This window comes from Littorina saxatilis, linkage group LG9, assembly GCF_037325665.1.
Source record: "Littorina saxatilis isolate snail1 linkage group LG9, US_GU_Lsax_2.0, whole genome shotgun sequence".
NCBI classification, from domain to species: Eukaryota; Metazoa; Mollusca; class Gastropoda; order Littorinimorpha; family Littorinidae; genus Littorina; species Littorina saxatilis.
The window spans coordinates 26,282,303-26,304,651 of NC_090253.1; the positions used below are offsets into that span (position 1 = coordinate 26,282,303).

Genomic DNA, 22,349 nt, shown 5'->3' on the forward strand with positions numbered 1-22,349 from the left:
CAACATGATACATAACCCAACATTCAGAGATATTGGTTGTAAAGAGCAGGCATGTATGTTACTGCCTGTCAAGCAGTGTATCATGATTTATTCCCCCCTCTGCTTCTTTACCTCTGTAAACTTGTAGAGCTAGTTATTTTTCGATAATGACCCAGCAACCAAACAAATAACGACCCAGCAACAGCCTGAATCCTCGATAGCGCAATGGGTTGAGAAGCTGTTTCGCATTTTTCATGATCCGCCAACTTCGACCATTATTTTTAATAATCACTGAGACTCGGCATGTAACCTCTACATAGTGACATATTATGTAGCATGATATGGAATATGAGGCTATACTACAGTGGAACCTCCCTTTCAAGAACCCCCAAATTTAAGACTTCACGGGCGCAATGGTTTGGTGGTAAGACGCCGGCCTCCAAAGCGGAAGATCGTGGGTTCGTATCCCGGTCGCTCCTGGTAGGTTAAGGTGAAGATTTTTCCGATCTCCCAGGTCAACTTATGTGCAGACCTGCTAGTGCCTTATCCCCCCTTCGTGTGTACACGGAGGCACAAGATCAAGTGCGCACGGCAAAGATCCTGTAATCCATGTCAGAGTTCGGTGGGTTATAGAAACACGAAAGTAGCCAGCATGCTTCCTCCGAAAGCGGCGTATGGCTGCCTGTATGACGGGGTAAAAACGGTCATACACGTAAAAATCCACTCGTGCAAAAACAAGAGTGTACATGGGAGTTTCAGCCCACGAACGCAGAAGAAGAAGAAGACTTCACCCCTTTCAAGATCTTGCTTGTTCAGATTTGCTGTTCATTACCTCTGTACATTTCCCTCCATGTTAAGAATCCCTCCCTTTCAAGACCTCATTTTCTCAGATTGTGTTAGGCCAAACAAAAAAAATACTCTGTGTACGGTATCCCGACCGACCCTATTTTTTCGCGCGACCCTAGACTTTTTTTTTGGCATTTGGGAAAAATGTAAATTTTTTTTTTTTTTTAAATTAATAAATCTGAGTGTGTTTTTTGGCAAAATAACTTAAAACAAGAGGCGAAGCCTTCGAGGCTCACGTAAGAAATTGACAAACAGTAACACAAACTCAATCACTCCGTCACACATACACACAGTAAGCATAGGTGACACGGTGCAAGAGTGCGAGACACTAGATCTAGATCTGTCTGTCTGTAGCCTACTTATGGGGACACGACTGCCAGATGGCCAGATCGACACTGCGCTTTCGACAGCGCTTCCTCGCGCAAACACTGGAAACACGCTGTGCAGATTAACCTGCAGGAAATCTCCTTTGGTATCTTCTTTATCTATTTTTCTGGAGTTACGAAACCGAACAATGTGAAATCGTCTTCTCCAAATCGGCGAACTGCAGCTCGGTGATAACTGTATCTATACCACAATCCTTCACGCGATCTGACCTAACCTTGACCCCTGACCTGGTCTACATACCACACACGACACAAACCAGTCACCTGTTTTTACCACCCCCCCCCCCCCCCCCCACCCGTTTTCTTTGGATACACACTTTAACTGCATACGTGCCGACGAAATGTTGATCATTGCTTCAATATTTTGAACCTGTTGCAGGTAAAATTAGTATTTCAGTGTTTAGTCAAATGTTAAAGTTTCTATCGCACACATACACACACACATACACACACACAGACAGACAAAGTTTAGCATCGCATAGGCTACACTTACGTGAGCCAAATATGGTTTTTTGGAGAAAAAAAATATCAATAAAAAATAAATCCCGACCTACCGACCCTATTTCTTTTGCCTATGTTACCGTAAACAGACTTTTTTGTTGTTGTTGGCCTTATATCTTAAAAAGGGGGGTTCCACTGTATGGTATTAACTGTGCATGATATGACCAATGACATAATGACATATAATGTAACATGATACGGCATATGAAGCTATACTACATGATCTGAAGACATTCTACACACACACACACACACTCTGACTGCAGACATTTTTTACCTGTATCTGCTGACTGTCGGGGGGAGTTGGAAACGGAAAGTTTGACACCTTGCTGATCTCCATCGCCTGTTGATGCAAATATATCAAAAAAATGAATACCTTCACATTCAACAACAGAAAAGATAACACACATCAAAACTAAAACCAGCTTCAGCACGCACGCACGGACGCACACAACACACAACACACACAGCCATTCTGAAGTAGACACCATGATAGAGAAGAAGCAAGAGAAATGCTGTGTAAAATTCGAAATGCCTTTATTAAAAAGAACTGACCTTCATTTGTAAGACAAGGTCATCAACAGGACGTCGTGTCATCTCAGCAGCAGAATGCTCTTCAAAGTTGTTGTTGAAAATTGCTGACGAATACAGCCTGCAGACAAATTAGTAGAATATTATGCCTTTCAAAAGACAGGCAGCCACATACGTTAATGAATAAATCTGAGATGTGTGATACCCAAATTAGCAAAAAGAGTGTATACATTCTACTGATTAAACTAAATTTAAGGCATACATGACACCACCAGAAACATGATTATAAAAATACAAAATGTAGGAAAAGAGAAGAAAACTCCAGAAACAGTGGAACCCCCCTTTTAAGACTCCCCCTCCCCCAGCTGTAAGACTCCCTCCCTTTTAAGACCTTGAATGTTTTCTCAGACTTTCTGTTCATAACCTATATAAATGTACCCCCAGTTTAACTCATTGTCTCCCAGGTACGGATATATCCGTACCCACTCATATGGCTCTATTTGACCAGGTACGGATATACCCGCTCAGACTGTTAGCTTCAGTCGCTTCCTGTAACGTCCATCTAACGCCTGCATTCCAGCGTGTTGATACACAGTTACTACACAGTTACTACAATTCTGAGTGACCTGCTGTAGCACAGCTGGTCTCGGCTAAAAAAGACTTGGTCAACATAGGTGGGGTAGAAAGTGTTAAGACCCCCTCCTTTCTAAAATCTGATTTTCTCAGATTTTTGGTGATCTTAAAAGGGGGGTTCCACTGTACTTCTTCCTCCATCCACTCTGAATGAAGAAAAACACATAAGAAATAAAGATAGCAACCTGAAGCATTTTCCGCGGCCTACACGCCCAGCTCTTCCCATTCTTTGGTCAGCCGAGGCTTTGGACGTCCAGGTGACCTTGAAGGTTGACACCCCTGTCACCTTGTCGTAAAACTTGGTTTTTGTCTGTAACACCGCAAAAATTAGGTGAAGATAACAAGATTTAACCCAAATACACACTGTCCTGTTATTAAAAAAACAAACGCTGCTGACTAGGTTTGAGCACTAATACCGAAATCCAAGAAAAGTTACTGCATGAGCAAACATTGCAATCGTTATTGTCTTGAACAGTCCTTCTTTCTTCTTGGCGTTCGCACATTTGCGTAAGTGCGTGTACCCGTGGTTTGTTAGAATGCGCCGTGCGGCCCGGGTCCTCCGTCTTCAGCATTCGGGGTTTTCTGTCGGGGTTACCTCACCCTTAGCTCATGGCCCGTACGTCCTACCCTGAGAGCACAGGGGGGAGGATTTGCCGGGATCCCACCCGGAGCCAGTTTGGTCCGCGGCCGCAAGCGGCTGATCTCCATATCTGAAGACCGTTCCCCTATCCGCCACCCGGGGACGCGCTGGGTTGGGGGTGGTCGCCCCACTGAAAATCCCACACTGGGTTAAGAAAGATCAGCCTGTCCCAGGAACAGTCCAAAAAGTGACAAATTGCATTCAACTAAATGGAACGACTTGTATAAGTAACAGTAGAATGTGCACCATGAGATTCCTCAGATAAGAGGACAGTCCTAAATATTTCTATTAGATTGTCTTGTCACTGCTACGACCATCTTGAGGACTGTCCAAGATACTTTGTCACAGCATCAATCTCTTTTGTCTCTTGTGTATTTTGATAATCTCAAACAAATGAAGATGAAAGTTGCGTGTTCATTTCAATGCTTGTTATTATCTCAGGTGCCAGGAGATTTGTGCCGTATAACTCTTGCTCTCACTCCATTACACATGTTTGCATTTAGAGCGCTTACTTCCCTTTGGTTATTTGATGTTGTGTATCTTGTTTTCCCACTTTAAGGACCGGTAGATTGAGGTTCTTGCAAATTTTTTTTGAACATTCCAATAATTTAAACTTTTTTTCCCCCCTTTTGTTTTTAGCAGAATCTGTTGCTCAGTGGCTCATTTAGCAAATCGTCCGTCTTTTTCATAGGACACCGGCAGCAAGAAGATCCTCGTGGTTGCTTGCACCACTGTAGAACATTTGTGCTCCATAGTCTTGACAACACAACTCTGGCACCATATCTTTAATTTCATCAGAATAAATCATTTTCAATGACTGACCTTTCCAGTGTCCACCACGTAGTAGATGTTGGGAATGGTCAGCGAGGTCTCAGCGACATTGGTGGCCACTACACACAGCCGACAGCCCGGGGGAGGGGGTTCAAACACCTGCACAGTCATCAAACACTTTTGCAAGCATGTTATGTATCAATCATAAATATGAAATTAGGAGAAAATCATGTGTAGTTGAGTCTAAAACCATTATGTAAATTATCACCCTATCCATCCATGTGGATGTTTCTACTTATGCTTGTACAGTGGACAGAAACAGACTGAAACAAGTCAAGACAAGTCACTCATACTGACCCTGTTTTGCTTGTCAGTGGACAGGAGAGAATAGAGCGGTAAAACCCACAGTGGTTCTTTGGTCGTCACTTCCAGGGGCTGATCGGGAATCTGATAAAGACAAAAAGGAAATATACATGCAAGATATACACATAAAACAGAGGAACCCCCTTTTAAGACACCCCCCCCCCCCCTCCAATTTATACTCCCCCTTTTTTAGACCTTGATTTATCAGATTTTCTGTGCATAGCCCCTGCAAAATGGCCTCCTTTTTAAGACCCTATTTGGTAACCTAAATGTGAGGCCCCTCTGACTTTGAGGACACCTGATAAAGGACAGCGTCTGATGTCTGTAGGTCAAACAAAGGAACCAACAAACACCTGATAGCCTCTGATGTCTGTAGGTCAAACAAAGGAACCAACAAACACCTGATAAAGGACAGCATCTGATGTCTGTAGGTCAAACAAAGGAACCAACAAACACCTGATAAAGGACAGCGTCTGATGTCTGTAGGTCAAACAAAGGAACCAACAAACACCTGATAAAGGACAGCGTCTGATGTCTGTAGGTCAAACAAAGGAACCAACAAACACCTGATAAAGGACAGCGTCTGATGTCTGTAGGTCAAACAAAGGAACCAACAAACACCTGATAAAGGACAGCGTCTGATGTCTGTAGGTCAAACAAAGGAACCAACAAACACCTGATAAAGGACAGCGTCTGATGTCTGTAGGTCAAACAAAGGAACCAACAAACACCTGATAAAGGACAGCGTCTGATGTCTGTAGGTCAAACAAAGGAACCAACAAACACCTGATAAAGGACAGCCTCTGATGTCTGTAGGTCAAACAATGGAACCAACAAACACCTGATAAAGGACAGCGTCTGATGTCTGTATGTCAAACAAAGGAACCAACAAACACCTGATAAAGGACAGCGTCTGATGTCTGTAGGTCAAACAAAGGAACCAACAAACACCTGATAAAGGACAGCGTCTGATGTCTGTAGGTCAAACAAAGGAACCAACAAACACCTGATAAAGGACAGCGTCTGATGTCTGTAGGTCAAACAAAGGAACCAACAAACACCTGATAAAGGACAGCGTCTGATGTCTGAAGGTCAAACAAAGGAACCAACAAACACCTGATAAAGGACAGCGTCTGAAGTCTGTAGGTCAAACAAAGGAACCAACAAACACCTGATAAAGGACAGCGTCTGAAGTCTGTAGGTCAAACAAAGGAACCAACAAACACCTGATAAAGGACAGCGTCTGATGTCTGTAGGTCAAACAAAGGAACCAACAAACACCTGATAAAGGACAGCGTCTGATGTCTGTAGGTCAAACAAAGGAACCAACAAACACCTGTAAACTAAGAACTTGTGTTGCTGTTCCAATAAGTTTCTTTTCATCACAGGGACAGTGGTACCTGCGATGAAAGGACAGCCTTGGGACCAGCCAAAAGTGGCCCTACATTGCAGGAGGTCTGTCATGACAGGTATACTTTGGTAGAGATAATATAAACAGGGACAAGTGAATGTGTCCTTTTAAGGCAGGTGTCCTCTCATGGGAGGGTCCACACACCGCAGGTACTGCTGTACCAATGTCATAGACAAACTCCGGAAATCACTCTGCCTGGTGTGTATGGATTGTGAAAGAGTGAATACTAATTGCTTTTACTGACGCAAACTTTCCCCACATGCTCCCCGTTCAGGTGTTTCTAACACACCCTCGCTAGTGACTGGCATATAATGTCGTGTCGGAACATTTGAATCAATAGAAGAAAGAGTATTCACTCTTTCACAACCCATACAAACCTGACAGAGTTATTTCCAAATATTGTCTATTATAAAAAGAAATGAAAGGAGACGCACTTACCTCCTCAATATCGTCATCCAGATCATAGTCATCCACATCCGCAGTATCAAGAGTACATGTTTCCGCTTTCATTCTTTCTTTTGATTCATCTACTGGGGCTGTTGAAAAGCTGAGAAAAAAAAACCCATGTTAATATCTACATGGAGACAGACAGACAGACAGACTCGCGTGTACAAACATACTCTGAGACAAATTTTCAGAAACAGTTTTGCTGCATACATCTTCACATAATTCATCCTGAAACAAAAAATTCAGCTTGACCCAAGAAAATATATGTTCACACACACACACACACACACACACACACACACACACACACACACACACACACACACTCACACAAAGACTCATACACACACAGACATTAAAGAAAGAAAGAAAGAAAGAAAGAAAGATAATTGGAATAACCACTATCTGCTTTCCAAACCGTCACTTCTTCTTCTTCTGTGTTTGTGGACTGAAACACCCACGTACACTCACGTTTTTGCACAAGTGTATTTTTACGTGTATGACCGTTTTTACCCCGTCATTTAGGCAGACATACGCCGCTTTCGGAGGACAAACTGTCACTAACACCACATGCAAACAAACATAAATTTTTTGCCAATCAAAAGGGAGCTTACTTGCTGAGGTCAACGCTTGGGAGAACACTCTCCGCCTCCTCTGTTTTCTTCTTGCGCTTCTTCCTGCTTTCATGTTTCTCTGGTTTGGCCACAACTGTTACACAAAGAAACCATCATATGTCAATGTCACGTGTCTTTCTTTTCTTCTTTCTTTTTACATTTAGTCAAGTTTTGACTAAATGTTTTAACGTAGGGGGGGAATCGAGACGAGGGTGTGGTGTGTGTGTGTGTGTGCGTGTGTGTGTGTGTGTGTGTGTGTGTGTGTCTGTGCGTGTGTGTGTGTAGAGCGATTCAGAGTAAACTACTGGACCAATCTTTATGAAATTTTACATGAGAGTTCCTGGGAATGATATCCCCGGACGTTTCTTTCATTTTTCAATAAATGTTTTTGATGACGTCATATCCGGCTTTTTGTAAAAGTTGAGGCGGCACTGTCACACCCTCATTTTTCAATCAATTTGATTGAAATTTTGGCCAAGCAAGCTTCGACGATGGCCGGACTTTGGTATTGCATTTCAGCTTGGTGGCTTAAAAATTAATTAATGACTTTGGTCATTAAAAATCTGAAAATTGTAAAAAAAAAAAAAATTTTTTAAAACGATCCAAATTTACGTTCATCTTATTCTTTATCATGTTCTGATTCCAAAAACATATAAATATGTTATATTTGGATTAAAAACAAGCTCTGAAAATTAAAAATATAAAAATTATGATCAAAATTAACTTTCCGAAATCGATTTAAAAACAATTTCATCTTATTCCTTGTCGGTTCCTGATTCCAAAAACATATAGATATGATATGTTTGGATTAAAAACACGCTCAGAAAGTTAAAACGAAGAGAGGTGCAGTAAAGCGTGCTATGAAGCACACCGCAACCGCTACCGCGCCAAACAGGCTCGTCACGTTCACTGCCTTTTGCACTAGCGGCGGACTACGTTCAGTTTCATTCTGTGAGTTCCACAGCTTGACTAAATGTAGTAATTTCGCCTTACGCGACTTGTTTAAGCTTACCTTCAAAACATGTGTCATCCTGGTTGCTTGCTCTCTTGCACTCAGCCTCTCTCTCTGTGTGCCCGCCCCCCCCCCCCCCCCCCCCCCCCCCCCCCCCCCTCTCCCGTATCTACAATCTTCCACGACCCAGGAAATTCAAAACACCATTCATCACTAGCACTGGATAATGTCTAGGCGAACGACAAGAAGAAGAAGAAGACTGGATAATGCGTTAATTGTTCATCAATGATGTTGATTTGTTTTAGATTTTTTTCGCCGATCACCCTACCTTTGTCTTTCTTGTATGGAAATGTTTGCTTCAGCTTGCGACACAGGGTTCTCACTTCCTGTTGCCCAGTAACAAAGATCAGGATACCACCTGCTGCCTCCTCTTGGTGAATCTTGCATATCTGCAATGACCCAACAGTCGCATAAGTCAGTAACAACAAAACAAACAAGAAGAGCAAACGCTCGATCGAGTCACTTTCGCAGTTCTGAATATTATATGAGGCATCAGATGGACAGGAAGAAATTGCTATTCACAACACAATGAGTCACGTTCACATAAAATTTGAGCCCGGTCACTTTTATAGTTTCCGAGAAAAGCCCAACGTTAAGTTGTGTGTTGCCGAACAGAAAAGGCTAGTTATCTCCCTTGTTTTTCTGATAACGTTCGTAAAAGGCTACAGATGTAAATACTTTGATGTAAAGAATAATCCTACAAAGTTTCAATCACATCCGATGAACTTTGTCAAAGATATAAAATGTCTAATTTTTCCTTTGACGCTGACCTGTGACCTTGAAAAAGGTCAAAGGTCAACGAAACCATCGTTAAAGCGTAGAGGTCATTGGAGGTCACGACTAAACAAAATATGAGCCCGATCGCTTTGATAGTTTCCGAGATACTTTGTCAAAGATATAAAATGTCTAATTTTTCCTTTGACGCTGACCTGTGACCTTGAAAAAGGTCAAAGGTCAACAAAACCATCGTTAAAGTGTAGAGGTCATTGGAGGTCACGACTAAACAAAATATGAGCCCGATCGCTTTGATAGTTTCCGAGAAAAGTCCAACGTTAAGGTGGTGTCTACGGACGGCCGGCCGGCCGGCCGGACAGACTAACACTGACCGATTACATAGAGTCACTTTTTCTCAAGTGACTCAAAAAGCTTTACCTCAAGTTACACCCACACAGAGGAGTTGTCAATTGAAACATTCCATAAATAACCCTGCTGGGTTCATATGTGTTGTAAAAGAGTGAATACTCTTCTTCTTCTTCCTCCCCTGTGTTCATGGGCTGAAACTCCCATGTACACTCGTCTTTTTGCACTAGTGGGTTTTTACGTGCATGACAACTCCGCCATTTAGGCAGGCGGCATACGCCGCTTTCGGGGGAGAATACTATTGTAAACATTGAGGCAAGCTTTTCCCGAGTGACATTATAGGCCAATCTCTGGCGAGCGGCGTGTCTCCACACGTGCTCCTCGTCTACGCGTGGAGATATGCAGCTCCCATCTATTTACAGTATATGTGTAACATAATACCTGTATTAAAAAATGAGAAGCTGCCCACAAGTCTTTACCTTTTTGTATGCTGCGGCCAGGTAGTCTTCCTCTGTCCTGTGGGCAAAGTGACGGTCCACGGGGAACTGACGAGCTGCCACCTGTAACATGGACATTCCCACCCCTCCTTTAAAGTCTTGAAACTTATCCACAGCCATGAAAGTAGCCTTCTCCTATAGTCTAAGTATAAAGTATTCCCAATCACAAGTACTTCAGACTTTGATTCAAAAATTAGAAAACCATCTTCCCCATTTTCCAATGCCTCGTGCAACAGTAGATCACCTGCCATTTACAAAACAAACAAACAGTACTTCTGGTGAGAAAAAAAGCTGTGCAAAAGAAACAGGTTGGGTAAGTGCTATGATAAACAAGAAGGGCAAAGCCCATACGACTCACATGCTTTACACATTTTTCCTACCAAAATACATGTGACCTTGACCCAAGGTCAAGGTCATGCAACACAAAGCTGTTAATTCAAGACATAGGAAGTACAATGGTGCTTATTGGCTCTTTCTACCGTGAGATATGGTCACTTTTAGTGGTTCACTACCTTATTTTGGTCACATTTCATAAGGGTCAAAGTGACCTTGACCTTGATCATATGTGACCAAATGTGTCTCATGATGAAAGCATAACATGTGCCCCACATAATTTTTAAGTTTGAAACAGTTATCTTCCATAGTTCAGGGTCAAGGTCACTTCAAAATATGTATACAATCCAACTTTGAAGAGCTCCTGTGACCTTGACCTTGAAGCAAGGTAAACCAAACTGGTATCAAAAGATGGGGCTCACTTTGCCCTATATATCATATATAGGTGAGGTATTGAATCTCAAAAACTTCAGAGAAAATGTGAAAAACAGCAGTTTTTTAGGCAACATTTATGGCCCCTGCGACCTTGACCTTGAAGCAAGGTCAAGATGCTATGTATGTTTTTTGGGGCCTTGTCATCATACACCATCTTGCCAAATTTGGTACTGATAGACTGAATAGTGTCCAAGAAATATCCAACGTTAAAGTTTTCCGGACGGACGGACGGACGGACGGACGGACGTCCGGACGGACGACTCGGGTGAGTACATAGACTCACTTTTGCTTCGCATGTGAGTCAAAAACACAGAGCAACAGCCAAACTTTATATTACATTCAAAATTCATGTCCTAGACAGGCATTTGTGAGCCTGGGAACAGTAAGCCCCAGAGAAGTCAGTCAGGCCAAGAATAAGCACAGATAAGTTCATCTGATCAATCTGTTACAAAAAATGGTCCCCTTTATAATGACTTCATCACCTCTATTTTGACCGGCATGTATAAAAAAAAATCAACAGCTAATCTGAACTGGTTATCAGAAATTTGGACGCATAAATTATCCATATATCATGTACCCAGCCATGTAAGAAACATTCAGCTTTTGAGCTAAGAAAATCAAATGCTTTTGATGCAAGAATGACACAAAAGCCATTGATTCTCACATCAATCTCAGCAGGCTTGGTGCGGAAGAGTCGTGGATTACACACAAAGTCCACCTTGTCCAGAGTGGCCGACATGATGATCAGCTTCAGGGGCGCCATGTGTTTCTGTAAGAATATATAGACAAACAAAATTACAGTACACTTTTGTGACGCCATGTGCAACATGTTGGCCTTGCACCATGCTTGGAGGATTTTTATATTTTTAATAGTTTTTTTTATAGAGTATGGCATATACTCAGCACACAAATGCCCTCCCAAACCCATCCATTCATGCCCACACATACACTACACCGGCAGGCAACACAACACACTCTGCATAATCATCAAGTATGAGACAAGACACCAACAATATGAAAACATACATGGACGACCACAGCACAGAAACCAGTCTTTCTCTCATGCACAAACAAAGCAAACACATGCTCTCTCTCTCCCCTCCCTCTCTATCTCTCTCTCTCCTCCCTCTCTCTCTCCTCCCTCTCTATCTCACACACACACACAATACAGAAAGATACTGACAGACTTACAAACAGAAACAAAGTTTACCTTGAGTCTGTATGGTGCAATGCGAGACAAAAGACCAATCAGGATGTCAGTGAAGACGCTACGTTCATGAGCCTCGTCCAGAATGATGACACTGTACTTGCTCAACATGAAATCCTGAAAACAGACAAAAAAACAGTCAAAATACATGACAACACATCACTACAACTATAGAAAATCTGATGAGAAATATCCCCAAACAGGTTTCTAGGCTCGATTTAATTATAGAGGAATAGTGCGACATATGGTACATTTTTGCGCTTTCTTCAAAATACATTTTCTCAATTTGAACAACTGAAGTTTTTTGAAAAGTGCTAACAAAAATCCCTCTAGTTGAAAAGGCACATAAAATGTATGTGTCCATATCTGCCCTTTGCTGAAAAAAACGTCTAGACCCAGCTCCTTTCATAATTATCTCAGAAGTAATAATAATAACAAGAAATTCCTACGAGGTAGGAAAAACACCCCCGTCAAAGGGAAATAACCTTCTCAGTTGGTGGCAGTGACTGAGTGAGAATGGTTATTTCCCTTTGACCATTAAGATGTTCCTCTATAAGTCCTTGTATAATTTTAATCCACTAATAACTCCCTAACCGTGTGTTTGACTGGTCCCAATTTTTGTAAGGACCGTCTCAGGAATGTATAGAACCTGTTCACCAAGTTTGGTGACGATCGGTCCGTTCATTCTTGAGATCTATATGCGAACACAAACAAACAAACAAACAAACAAACACATCGAGCGAAACCTATACACACCCCTATACCGGGGGTGTAATAACAAAAGAACATTTATATAGACCTTCTGTACAACTCGAAGCTCTTTACAAATTATGCGTTAAACAAGAAGAGCAAACGCTCGATCGAGTCACTTTCGCAGTTCTGAATATTATATGAGGCATCAGATGGACAGGAAGAAATTGCTATTCACAACACAATGAGTCACGTTCACATAAAATTTGAGCCCGGTCACTTTTATAGTTTCCGAGAAAAGCCCAACGTTAAGTTGTGTGTTGCCGAACAGAAAAGGCTAGTTATCTCCCTTGTTTTTCTGATAACGTTCGTAAAAGGCTACAGATGTAAATACTTTGATGTAAAGAATAATCCTACAAAGTTTCAATCACATCCGATGAACTTTGTCAAAGATATAAAATGTCTAATTTTTCCTTTGACGCTGACCTGTGACCTTGAAAAAGGTCAAAGGTCAACGAAACCATCGTTAAAGTGTAGAGGTCATTGGAGGTCACGACTAAACAAAATATGAGCCCGATCGCTTTGATAGTTTCCGAGAAAAGATATAAAATGTCTAATTTTTCCTTTGACGCTGACCTGTGACCTTGAAAAAGGTCAAAGGTCAACGAAACCATCGTTAAAGTGTAGAGGTCATTGGAGGTCACGACTAAACAAAATATGAGCCCGATCGCTTTGATAGTTTCCGAGAAAAGATATAAAATGTCTAATTTTTCCTTTGACGCTGACCTGTGACCTTGAAAAAGGTCAAAGGTCAACGAAACCATCGTTAAAGTGTAGAGGTCATTGGAGGTCACGACTAAACAAAATATGAGCCCGATCGCTTTGATAGTTTCCGAGAAAAGTCCAACGTTAAGGTGGTGTCTACGGACGGCCGGCCGGCCGGACAGACTAACACTGACCGATTACATAGAGTCACTTTTTCTCAAGTGACTCAAAAAGCAAACACGATATACACAGCAATATTTAAGTTCTTTTTTTATATATCAAAAGTACAGCAATGATGAAAACGTCTGTTGGTTACCTGTTCAATTTCCCTGAGAAGAACACCATCAGTCATGAACTTGATACGAGTGTCTGGAGTCACGTTCCCCTCATAACGGATCTGGTAGGACACTACTCTGCAAACACAACATTTCATGTCACACAGCATTCTTGATATGTCCACGTTTGTTTTAAGGGGTACATGCATGACAAATAAAATTTACTTATCGCACACACACCAGGCCTGAAAGTGGTGAGTATTTTACTCGCCATGGCGAGTAGAAATGTTCATCTACTCGCCAAATGCGAGTAAAGTTGCTAAAGTTGGTTTGGCTAGTAAAGTTTGCTCTCTGGCTAGTAAATTTTCAGAATCACTAGCCAAAGGCGAGTTCACCATTTCTTGGACTTTCAGGGCTGCACATACGCACATGTGGACAGACATTCTCTGTCTCTTCAGTGTGTGTTGCTTTTAATATTGATGTGTTTTAATGTTATTATGTGTTCAGCCACATTGTAATTTCTCTTTTGAAATAAAGTATTATTGTATTGTATCACACACAGTATTTTTATCTTTTGTGATGTAAGCCCAGTTTGCTTGGTGCTTTTGTTGTTCTTTTGTCTCAGTTGTTTGTATGCTTTGCATACTTGTTGAATTTTTGCTTGTTCGTTTAAGAATGAAATTGTAAAGCCCCTGGAGACAATTGATGGGACTCGAACAATAGAAAAGTTATTGATTAATATTTATCATTACACATCAGAAAATGCCCAGAGACAAAAGAGGCTATATTCCTCCGAAAACAGGGTATGGCTGCCTAAATGGCGGGGTAAAAAACGGTCATACACGTACAAATCCACTCGTACAAAAACACGAGTGAACGTGGGAGTTTCAGCCCATGAAAGCAGAAGAAGAAGAAAAAGAAAAGAGATTATAATGTACTACACACCTGCTGGATAAATTCATTTCCTCTCCCACACGCTTGGACATGCTAATGGCTGCCACGCGACGAGGTTCTGTCACACCAATGATACCACTGCCACTGCAAATAGATCAATGCTCTCATTTCATTTTACTGTCCCTGCAATGTTTAATCTACAGATGCACAGTTCTTAAAAAAAAACAAGTCGCTTAAGGCGAAATTACAACATTTAGTCAAGCTGTCGAACAGAATGAAACTGAACTCACTGCATTTTTACAGCAAGAGCGTATACTCGTAGCATCGTCAGTCCACCGCTCGATGCAATGGCAGTGAAATTGACAAGAAGAGCGGGGTAGTAGTTGCGCTGAGAAGGATAGCACGCTTTTCTTTATCTCTATTCTTTTTAACTTTCTGAGCGTGTTTTTAATCCAAACATATCACATCTATATGTTTTTGGAATCAGGAACCCACAAGGAATAAGATGAAATTGTTTTTAAATCGATTTCGGAAATTTTATTTTAATAATAATTTTTGTATTTGTCTAGTACTAGGCTCTACTCCTCCTCCCTAATTTGTTAACAGTATCTTGATATATATTCTGTTGTAAACTTGAATCTTGTAGTAATCAATATTATTTAAGGGTCTAGTAGTTGTTGTAGTCAAACAGTCCTATACAGTGCCTCTTTAACTTTCCCCCTCTCTCTCTCTATTTCTCTCTCTTTTCTAGATCATTCTTTTAGTATGCATGTTGTATGTATGTATGTGGCGATGTGAACTGTGATGTAATGTATAATGTGTTGTAAAAAAAAAATTAAAAAAAGTAAAAAAAAAAATTTTTTTTGTATTTTTAATTTTTAGAGCTTGTTTTTAATCCAAATATAACATATTTATATGTTTTTGGAATCAGAAAATGATGAAGAATAAGATAAACGTAAATTTGGATCGTTTAAAAAAATTTTTTTTTTTTTTACAATTTTCAGATTTTTAATGACCAAAGTCATTAATTAATTTTTAAGCCACCAAGCTGAAATGCAATACCGAAGTCCGGCCTTCGTCGAAGATTGCTGGGCCAAAATTTCAATCAATTTGATTGAAAAATGAGGGTGTGACAGTGCCGCCTCAACTTTTACAAAAAGCCGGATATGACGTCATCAAAGATATTTATCGAAAAAAAGAAAAAAACGTCCGGGGATATCATTCCCAGGAACTCTCACGTCAAATTTCATAAAGATCGGTCCAGTAGTTTGGTCTGAATCGCTCTACACACACACACACACATACACACACACACACCACGACCCTCGTCTCGATTCCCCCCTCTACGTTAAAACATTTAGTCAAAACTTGACTAAATGTAAAAAGGGAACATCTCTCAGTTCCACCAAAACTTTTTTCTGTATAAATATTGATCAACATTTTCCATCAAAATGTTGCACTTTAAACATCAAAGCTTATCTGCAGAAAAGTGCAAAAACAACACAGTTTTAGTTCATGTAAATTTGTACCCTTCTACCAAAGGTACTGAAACAAAAAATCAAGAATAATCAACCCAGAAATTATCAAAACAAAAACTTGAATCATAAAAATACAGCATAAGATTAATTTGTACCCCAACCCTCCCAAAGAAAACCCACTACATTGGACCCCCCCCCCCCCCCCCCCCCCCCCCCCCCCCCTTTTAAGACCCTGTTTTATCAAATGTTCCGTTCTTAACCTCTGTAGATTTACCCCCATTGTAAGACTCTCCTTTTCAAGACCTGATTTCTCAGATTTTGTGTAAGTCTTAAAAGGGAGGTTCCACTGAAGCAAATGTACAGGACTAATAACTCACTGAGCGTATCCTGCTTCATACAGGAACTGCGGCACTTGGGTTGTCTTTCCTGACCCAGTTTCTCCCGAGATGATGGTGACGGGATTCTCGTTGACTAGTTCCACTATCACCTGCTCTTCTCCGTAGATCGGCAGCTTTTCTCGACAATCCTGCATTCAGCACAATGGACATACTGATCACAAACAGCTCATTAATGCAGCTAGGAGTACTACTACTAGACTTAAAACTAAGCACCGCGGAGAGTATTCCCCCTAAAAAAGTACTGTTAACTTAGGTGAGAAGTACACATGCTTAACCTACTCAAAACACACTTTTCTTTCCAAGGAGTGTTAACATGGATGCACAAAATAATATCATTAAAAAAACAATAAATAAACATTAAAAGAAAAATCGGAGAAAAAAAACTCCTCCAAATTACTCAAAAGCAGAGTTGCCAAATAAGTAAAAGCAATAAATGGCTACAAATCATTTCTTCACAACCCTCTACACATTGTACAGCAACTTAAAACAACACTGTTGGACTATAAACAACATTATGCAGATTGGAAGAGAAGACAAATAAATAAATGAACACCTGAAGCTCTGGCTTTCTGTTGACAGGAATGTGAACAGCTGGCTTTGGTTCAGATATTTTCTCCGCCTTTTTATCTTCATTCTTTCCTGTAACGAACTTTGCGCCTTCCGTCTTCATCCCCTCATCTGCAGCTCTGGTTGGCACAGCCTCTGTTTTGTCTTCAGACGTATCTGGTTTGTCTCCTTCATCTTTGTCTTTTTTCTCTGTACTCTCCTCATCTTCTTCATCAGTGGAGATGTCAGATGTATCAATAGACTCAGCCTCAGATTCTACTCCTTCATCATTATCATCATCATCATCATCATCAGATATATCTTTCTGTTTCTTTTTCAGCTTATTGCTGCCTCGTATGATGTTGACGGGTTTGTCATCCTCGTCTTTATTTTCCTTCAGCTTGTCTTTGTAGCGCTGGGAGTGAACTTCAGAGATGCTGGTTAAGAGTTTCATCTCCTGCTGGCTTGCCTGCATGGATTGAAGCTTCTCCAGCAAATCTGCACGCTAAAACAAAAGGCAACAAATCAGGTTAATACTCTAATGAATATTGAATATCTCTAGTACCCAGACCTGCGAATCCCTGTTTTGCACCTTTGAGTCTTCTCAAACAAACATGGTGTATTTTCAGAAAAATGAGCGTACTCCACACAGCATTTGAACATCCATGATTTTAATCATGCTTCACACGCGTCCGTCGCACCGTTAATTAAGTTTATCAATACATTGAAAACAAATGATCTCTCAATGTTTATTGACAAAAACTGTAATCATGTGTCAAAATACTGGATCAACTTCGGGCGTTTGTTAAAAAAAGTAGTCTTGGAATTTTTCTCCTCTTATTTTTTCCCTCTGACCGTAGTGATCGTATTCTAGACAATCATGCGTACAAAATGTGGCAAAATCGTATGGTTTCCCAGGTCTGAGTACCGCTAGTCCAGTAGGGTCGGGTTGGAGTACCACAGCAAGCAAAAAAATTGTGTGTGTGTCTGTGTGGAAAAGCCCAAAGGGTGCATGTATCATATCACTGCGTGTTAACTGCAGCCAGGGGTTGATATTAATTTTACTTGTAGATAATCCATTTTATGACATATATACATACAGATCCAACTAAATACGGTGGCAGGAAGATAACTTAATATCAAGAAAAATAAATAAATAAGACACATCAAATTCAATGATGACTTAAAATAGTACCACAGTCGCAGTCAAACTTGCTCTGACGACCACCTCTCTCGACTACTACCTGTTCATAGGGACCACTCCAAACAAATGTATTTCTGTATGATTTCACTTTTGCCTTTCCATAGCAACCACCTGTCTTCTTCTGCGTTCATGGGCTGCAACTCCCACATACACAAGCAGGTTTTTACATGTATCATTTGTATGACCGTTTTTCCCTGCCATTTAGGCAACTATACTCGGTTTATGGGGGAAAATCACATGCCTATAACAACAACTTTTAGTCGGTCCCTTGGATGCTCATGATAAACAGGTAACTCCAGTTAATTCTAAAGGTCTTAAGCTCATGACTCACCTTTGCCTTCTTTTCCTTCTGTGTCTTGATCTTCTCAAGCTTTTTGCGTTCCTTTTTGGTTAGTTTTCTCAGTTTAGGCTTCACTTCCTCATCATCTTCTTTTTTCTTGCGTTTCCTGCCAGGCAGGGCCAAGGCGTTGCTGTCATCATACTGATCACTGGCCACATCAGGCAAATCTACAGCAATCTGCAAAGAAGACAAATATCATTAATTAAGATGCTCTTGACAAGAAGAAGAAAATGACAGTGCAACCTTCATTTCAAGACCCCTTTCCCTTTTAAGACCTTGCTTTGTCAGATTTTCTGTTTATCACATCTGGGGGGGGGGGGGGGGGAGTGGTCCACTGCGGTGTTTATTGTTACCAGCCTCAGAGGACAAGCAAACATAAAACATACGCTTTACCCCTGGCTTTTTGATGCCCATAGAGACATATCATTTGTGTTGTGTGTATGTGATATATTCCTTTTCAGTAACACTGATTCACTGACTGATAGTCAATAGAAATCAAGTTTAAATGTTGGTGTTTTATCTAGCCCAGAAACGTTGTCACTGATTGTGGAGTGACTCATGGGAGTCATGCAGGTAAAACTGTTGATCTTCTATGACTATACTATAGTCACTCAGTGTGACGAATGAAACTTTACGTCATGCGACAGTCGTGGCAAAACTGTATTCTTACCTGTGCTAGTTCTGCACTCCTGTCATTTCCTGTTTTAAACTGAGTCCTGGCCTTCCAGTTGTGACCCTGCTTCGTTTTCCCCATCTTGCTGAAATGAAACAGAACAGTACATCAGTATACTGGAATTTTTACCATTCAGTAGTTTTGCGATCAGACTTGTAGAGCTTAGCCGGGCAGTTTGAGACCAATCTCACACACACTGAACAGCCTGGAAAACACGATTCATCGACATATATATATTCTAATCTGGAAGCTACTACTCCCAGTACTCGTACTCAGTCATGAAAATAACAGTAACTGAAGAAAGCTAGACTGTAGACAGCTCATTTTCCATTGATTTCAACATAAGGCACAACAATTTGCTTTCTAATTACAAGCTGATGTGTAAAGGCAGGTTGGAGCTTATCACTGCTACTTCTTTCTTCGAACGTTTCTTGCGGCAAAAAGGACATTCAGATCAGTCAAAAGAAAACACGACCAACCCGTCTCAACGTTGTTTTCCAAGCACATGTGGTTCCGTGTTTCCGGAAGTGGCCTTACAACAAGGTCAGCAAATGTTCCTGCTACTTCCTCTACAAAGAGTTCTCAAACCAAGCGGCCAAGATATAAAGAATGCCAGTTGCATAGCCAGAAGAAGATCTATAGCGATTCATGTTTTTTTGTTTTTGTACTTTCATTGTATTATTTGTTTTATATGAGGATTTCAAGAAAAATCCTATGTTGCGGAAGTGCGTAGTAATCATTAATCGCCAACATGGCGGCCTTGGAAGAAGAAGACATCGTCGATGATCAACAATTTGAGGCTCTGCTTACGTTTACACCAGAAGTTCAAGAAGCGATTGAGCAGGTTAGTTCCAAATTATGTTCTCCAAGTGTCCGTGTAATGTTTTGTTAAAACGAACGCGTATTCGGTGCATTGAAGACTGCGTCTGCACGCCCACTAATATCACTTGCTTGTGTAGCAGTCGACACAAGTTTCCAAGCACTAGACTAGTAGAAACTCAGTAAGATAACTTTTTGTTTGTTTGTTTGTTTGCTTAACGCCCAGCCGACCACGAAGGGCCATATCAGGGCGGTGCTGCTTTGACATTTAACGTGCGCCACACACAAGACAGAAGTCGCAGCACAGGCTTCATGTCTCACCCAGTCACATTATTCTGACACCGGACCAACCAGTCCTAGCACTAACCCCATAATGCCAGACGCCAGGCGGAGCAGCCACTAGATTGCCAATTTCAAAGTCTTAGGTATGACCCGGCCGGGGTTCGAACCCACGACCTCCCGATCATGGAGCGAACGCCTTACCACTAGGCCAACTGTGCCGGTAGTAATATAACTAATAAAATGCCAAAATGCACTCGTGCAAAATAATGCATGCCCCCAAAACGGTGTGCCCGTGCTCCTTCTTTAAGCTTTCATTTTTTGTGTGTTGTGATGTCCAGATATGTGTGTGTGTGTGTGTGTGTGTGTGTGTGTCTGTGTGTGTGTATGTGTGTGAGGTCGAGGTGTAATATTGCGCATGCTAGTGTACGTGCTCTGTGTATGCTTGATTAGACATTCAGATGATGCGATCACAGCATAAAGCTCTCACTAAATCTAGATATTGCAGTGATCACATGGGAATTTTATTCTGGAAATATGTATCATAATTGTTGCAGGTGTTGCCAAGTAATGACCCATTGGACAGACCGGACTTCAACCCCGTGGACTACATCAACACTCTGTTTCCCACTGAACAATCGCTGGCCAACATTGATGATGTCGTCAATAAAATCAGATCCAAGATATGGTAATAATCGTAGGAATTGGTCCCATTTTTTGTTTTAAAACTAAGAAATACTTGCTGGTTATATTATATATTTCAACATCATATTGAAGCTAATTTGCTTACTATCTGTACCAAAACACAATGTCACTAAAAAAAAATGTGCCTTAATAACAAATATAGGAAAAATTATAAATAGAACAACTAAAAATGAGCAATAAAATCAGCCCAAATTGTGTCTGTGTGTGTGCAATTGAATTGAACTGCATGATTTTGGAAAAAGCATATGATAAGAATTCGTACTCTTAATTAAAAATGGAAATTCATAAAAGCTAAGAACAACTACGAAATGAGCATGTACTAAACTCGGTTGCAAATGTGTGTGTGTGTCGAGCTGAACTGGACTGATTGTGGAAGTGTTTGATAAGAATGTGTACACGTTGACACTTTCAAAAAAGGATGCATGTGAGCAAACATTATCAACACTTGACACAGGACCTTTTGGCAACAGAAAACTGTCGATTTAGTTATCATTACTACATAGCTTGACAATTTCAACCTGTGCTACTGCTAGCTGGGTGTTCCTGTTTATATAACCAGCTTTTTTTCATGGCATTTTCTCATTACTTTTACTTACATTGCAGGCGCCTGGATGATGAAATACGAGGAGTGGTACGGGGTCAGACGAACGTTGGAGAGGAAGGGAGAGAAGCACTTGTTGAGGCCCAGCGAGCGATTCAGGACCTCTTCACCAAGATCAAGGACATAAAGGATAAGGCAGAAAAGTCTGAGGAAATGGTATGCAACATTTTGCGCGTTTATCTTTGTTTTGTGTGTGTGTGCTGCCTGGTTTTGTGTAGGGCCGGGTATTGTCAGTTCTGTTCTGTGTTGTATAGGAAGATCAACAATTTTATGTGATTGTATACTGCAGATCCAATCCCCCCTACCCCCTACAAACACACAAACCTCTCCATTGTAAAGTTGTCCAAGGTCAAAAGGAACAGCAACATTACTAAGATAAGAATAAGAAATGCATTCGTTAAGCATGATATATTGATTGGGCGAAATCATCATCGCAAACTCTACTTCACAAAGCTTGCTGCACAAAGCTTTGACGGTGAATTTTTGATAAAAAGACTTCACGAAGTCAACTTTGGATGGGCTCAATAACTCACTCAACTCAACTCAATGCCCGTCACTCCTGTCAGGGTATGGGCCGCCAACAACAGCTCTCCAGAGTCCTCTGTCCTGGGCCATCTTTTCTATCTGACTCCAGGTGTAGCCCATCTTTCTGGTGTCGGCGGGCTCAATAAACGACAGCCTTAAAGCTTAGTGCTGCTGTTAATATTTTATTTTCTGGCTTTTGTTTCATTGGACTGATGGTTGTATGTTTCTACGTGATAATATTTCTAATGTAACAGGTAAAAGAAATCACACGTGACATCAAGCAGCTGGATCATGCCAAACGTCACTTGACAGCTTCCATCACCACTCTCAACCATCTGCACATGCTGGTCGGTGGGGTGGATTCCCTTGAGTGAGTCCCTTTATCATTGTTGAATATTGTGAATGGATAATTGTTTCTAAAGTACAGTGGAAGCCCCCATTTAAGACCTCCAAAAACTAAGAGAATCAGGT

General features: G+C 41.0%; 2 protein-coding genes across 2 annotated transcripts in view; one reads left to right on the forward strand and one right to left on the reverse strand.

Annotated features, from left to right (window-relative positions):
* LOC138975710 (probable ATP-dependent RNA helicase DHX37) overlaps positions 1 to 19,482 on the reverse strand; it is a 31,550-nt gene extending 12,068 nt beyond the window's left edge. The window contains exons 1-18 of the mRNA XM_070348465.1: positions 19,429 to 19,482; positions 18,947 to 19,034; positions 18,268 to 18,453; positions 16,740 to 17,237; positions 16,166 to 16,314; positions 14,362 to 14,454; positions 13,458 to 13,554; positions 11,690 to 11,803; positions 11,144 to 11,248; positions 9,694 to 9,774; positions 8,403 to 8,523; positions 7,123 to 7,216; positions 6,500 to 6,608; positions 4,645 to 4,734; positions 4,339 to 4,446; positions 3,062 to 3,186; positions 2,268 to 2,364; positions 1,990 to 2,055 (exon numbers count right to left, since the gene is read on the reverse strand). Coding sequence (XP_070204566.1) covers positions 1,990 to 2,055; positions 2,268 to 2,364; positions 3,062 to 3,186; positions 4,339 to 4,446; positions 4,645 to 4,734; positions 6,500 to 6,608; positions 7,123 to 7,216; positions 8,403 to 8,523; positions 9,694 to 9,774; positions 11,144 to 11,248; positions 11,690 to 11,803; positions 13,458 to 13,554; positions 14,362 to 14,454; positions 16,166 to 16,314; positions 16,740 to 17,237; positions 18,268 to 18,453; positions 18,947 to 19,030 — 2,217 coding nt within the window. The 5' untranslated portion in view covers positions 19,031 to 19,034; positions 19,429 to 19,482. The remainder of the gene's footprint in view (positions 1 to 1,989; positions 2,056 to 2,267; positions 2,365 to 3,061; positions 3,187 to 4,338; positions 4,447 to 4,644; positions 4,735 to 6,499; positions 6,609 to 7,122; positions 7,217 to 8,402; positions 8,524 to 9,693; positions 9,775 to 11,143; positions 11,249 to 11,689; positions 11,804 to 13,457; positions 13,555 to 14,361; positions 14,455 to 16,165; positions 16,315 to 16,739; positions 17,238 to 18,267; positions 18,454 to 18,946; positions 19,035 to 19,428) is intronic.
* Positions 19,483 to 19,675: 193 nt separating this feature from the next.
* Positions 19,676 to 22,349, forward strand: part of LOC138975719 (vacuolar protein sorting-associated protein 53 homolog) — a 30,029-nt gene continuing 27,355 nt past the window's right edge. Inside the window, exons 1-4 of the mRNA XM_070348474.1 lie at positions 19,676 to 19,793; positions 20,605 to 20,735; positions 21,356 to 21,509; positions 22,133 to 22,248. Coding sequence (XP_070204575.1) covers positions 19,701 to 19,793; positions 20,605 to 20,735; positions 21,356 to 21,509; positions 22,133 to 22,248 — 494 coding nt within the window. The 5' untranslated portion in view covers positions 19,676 to 19,700. The remainder of the gene's footprint in view (positions 19,794 to 20,604; positions 20,736 to 21,355; positions 21,510 to 22,132; positions 22,249 to 22,349) is intronic.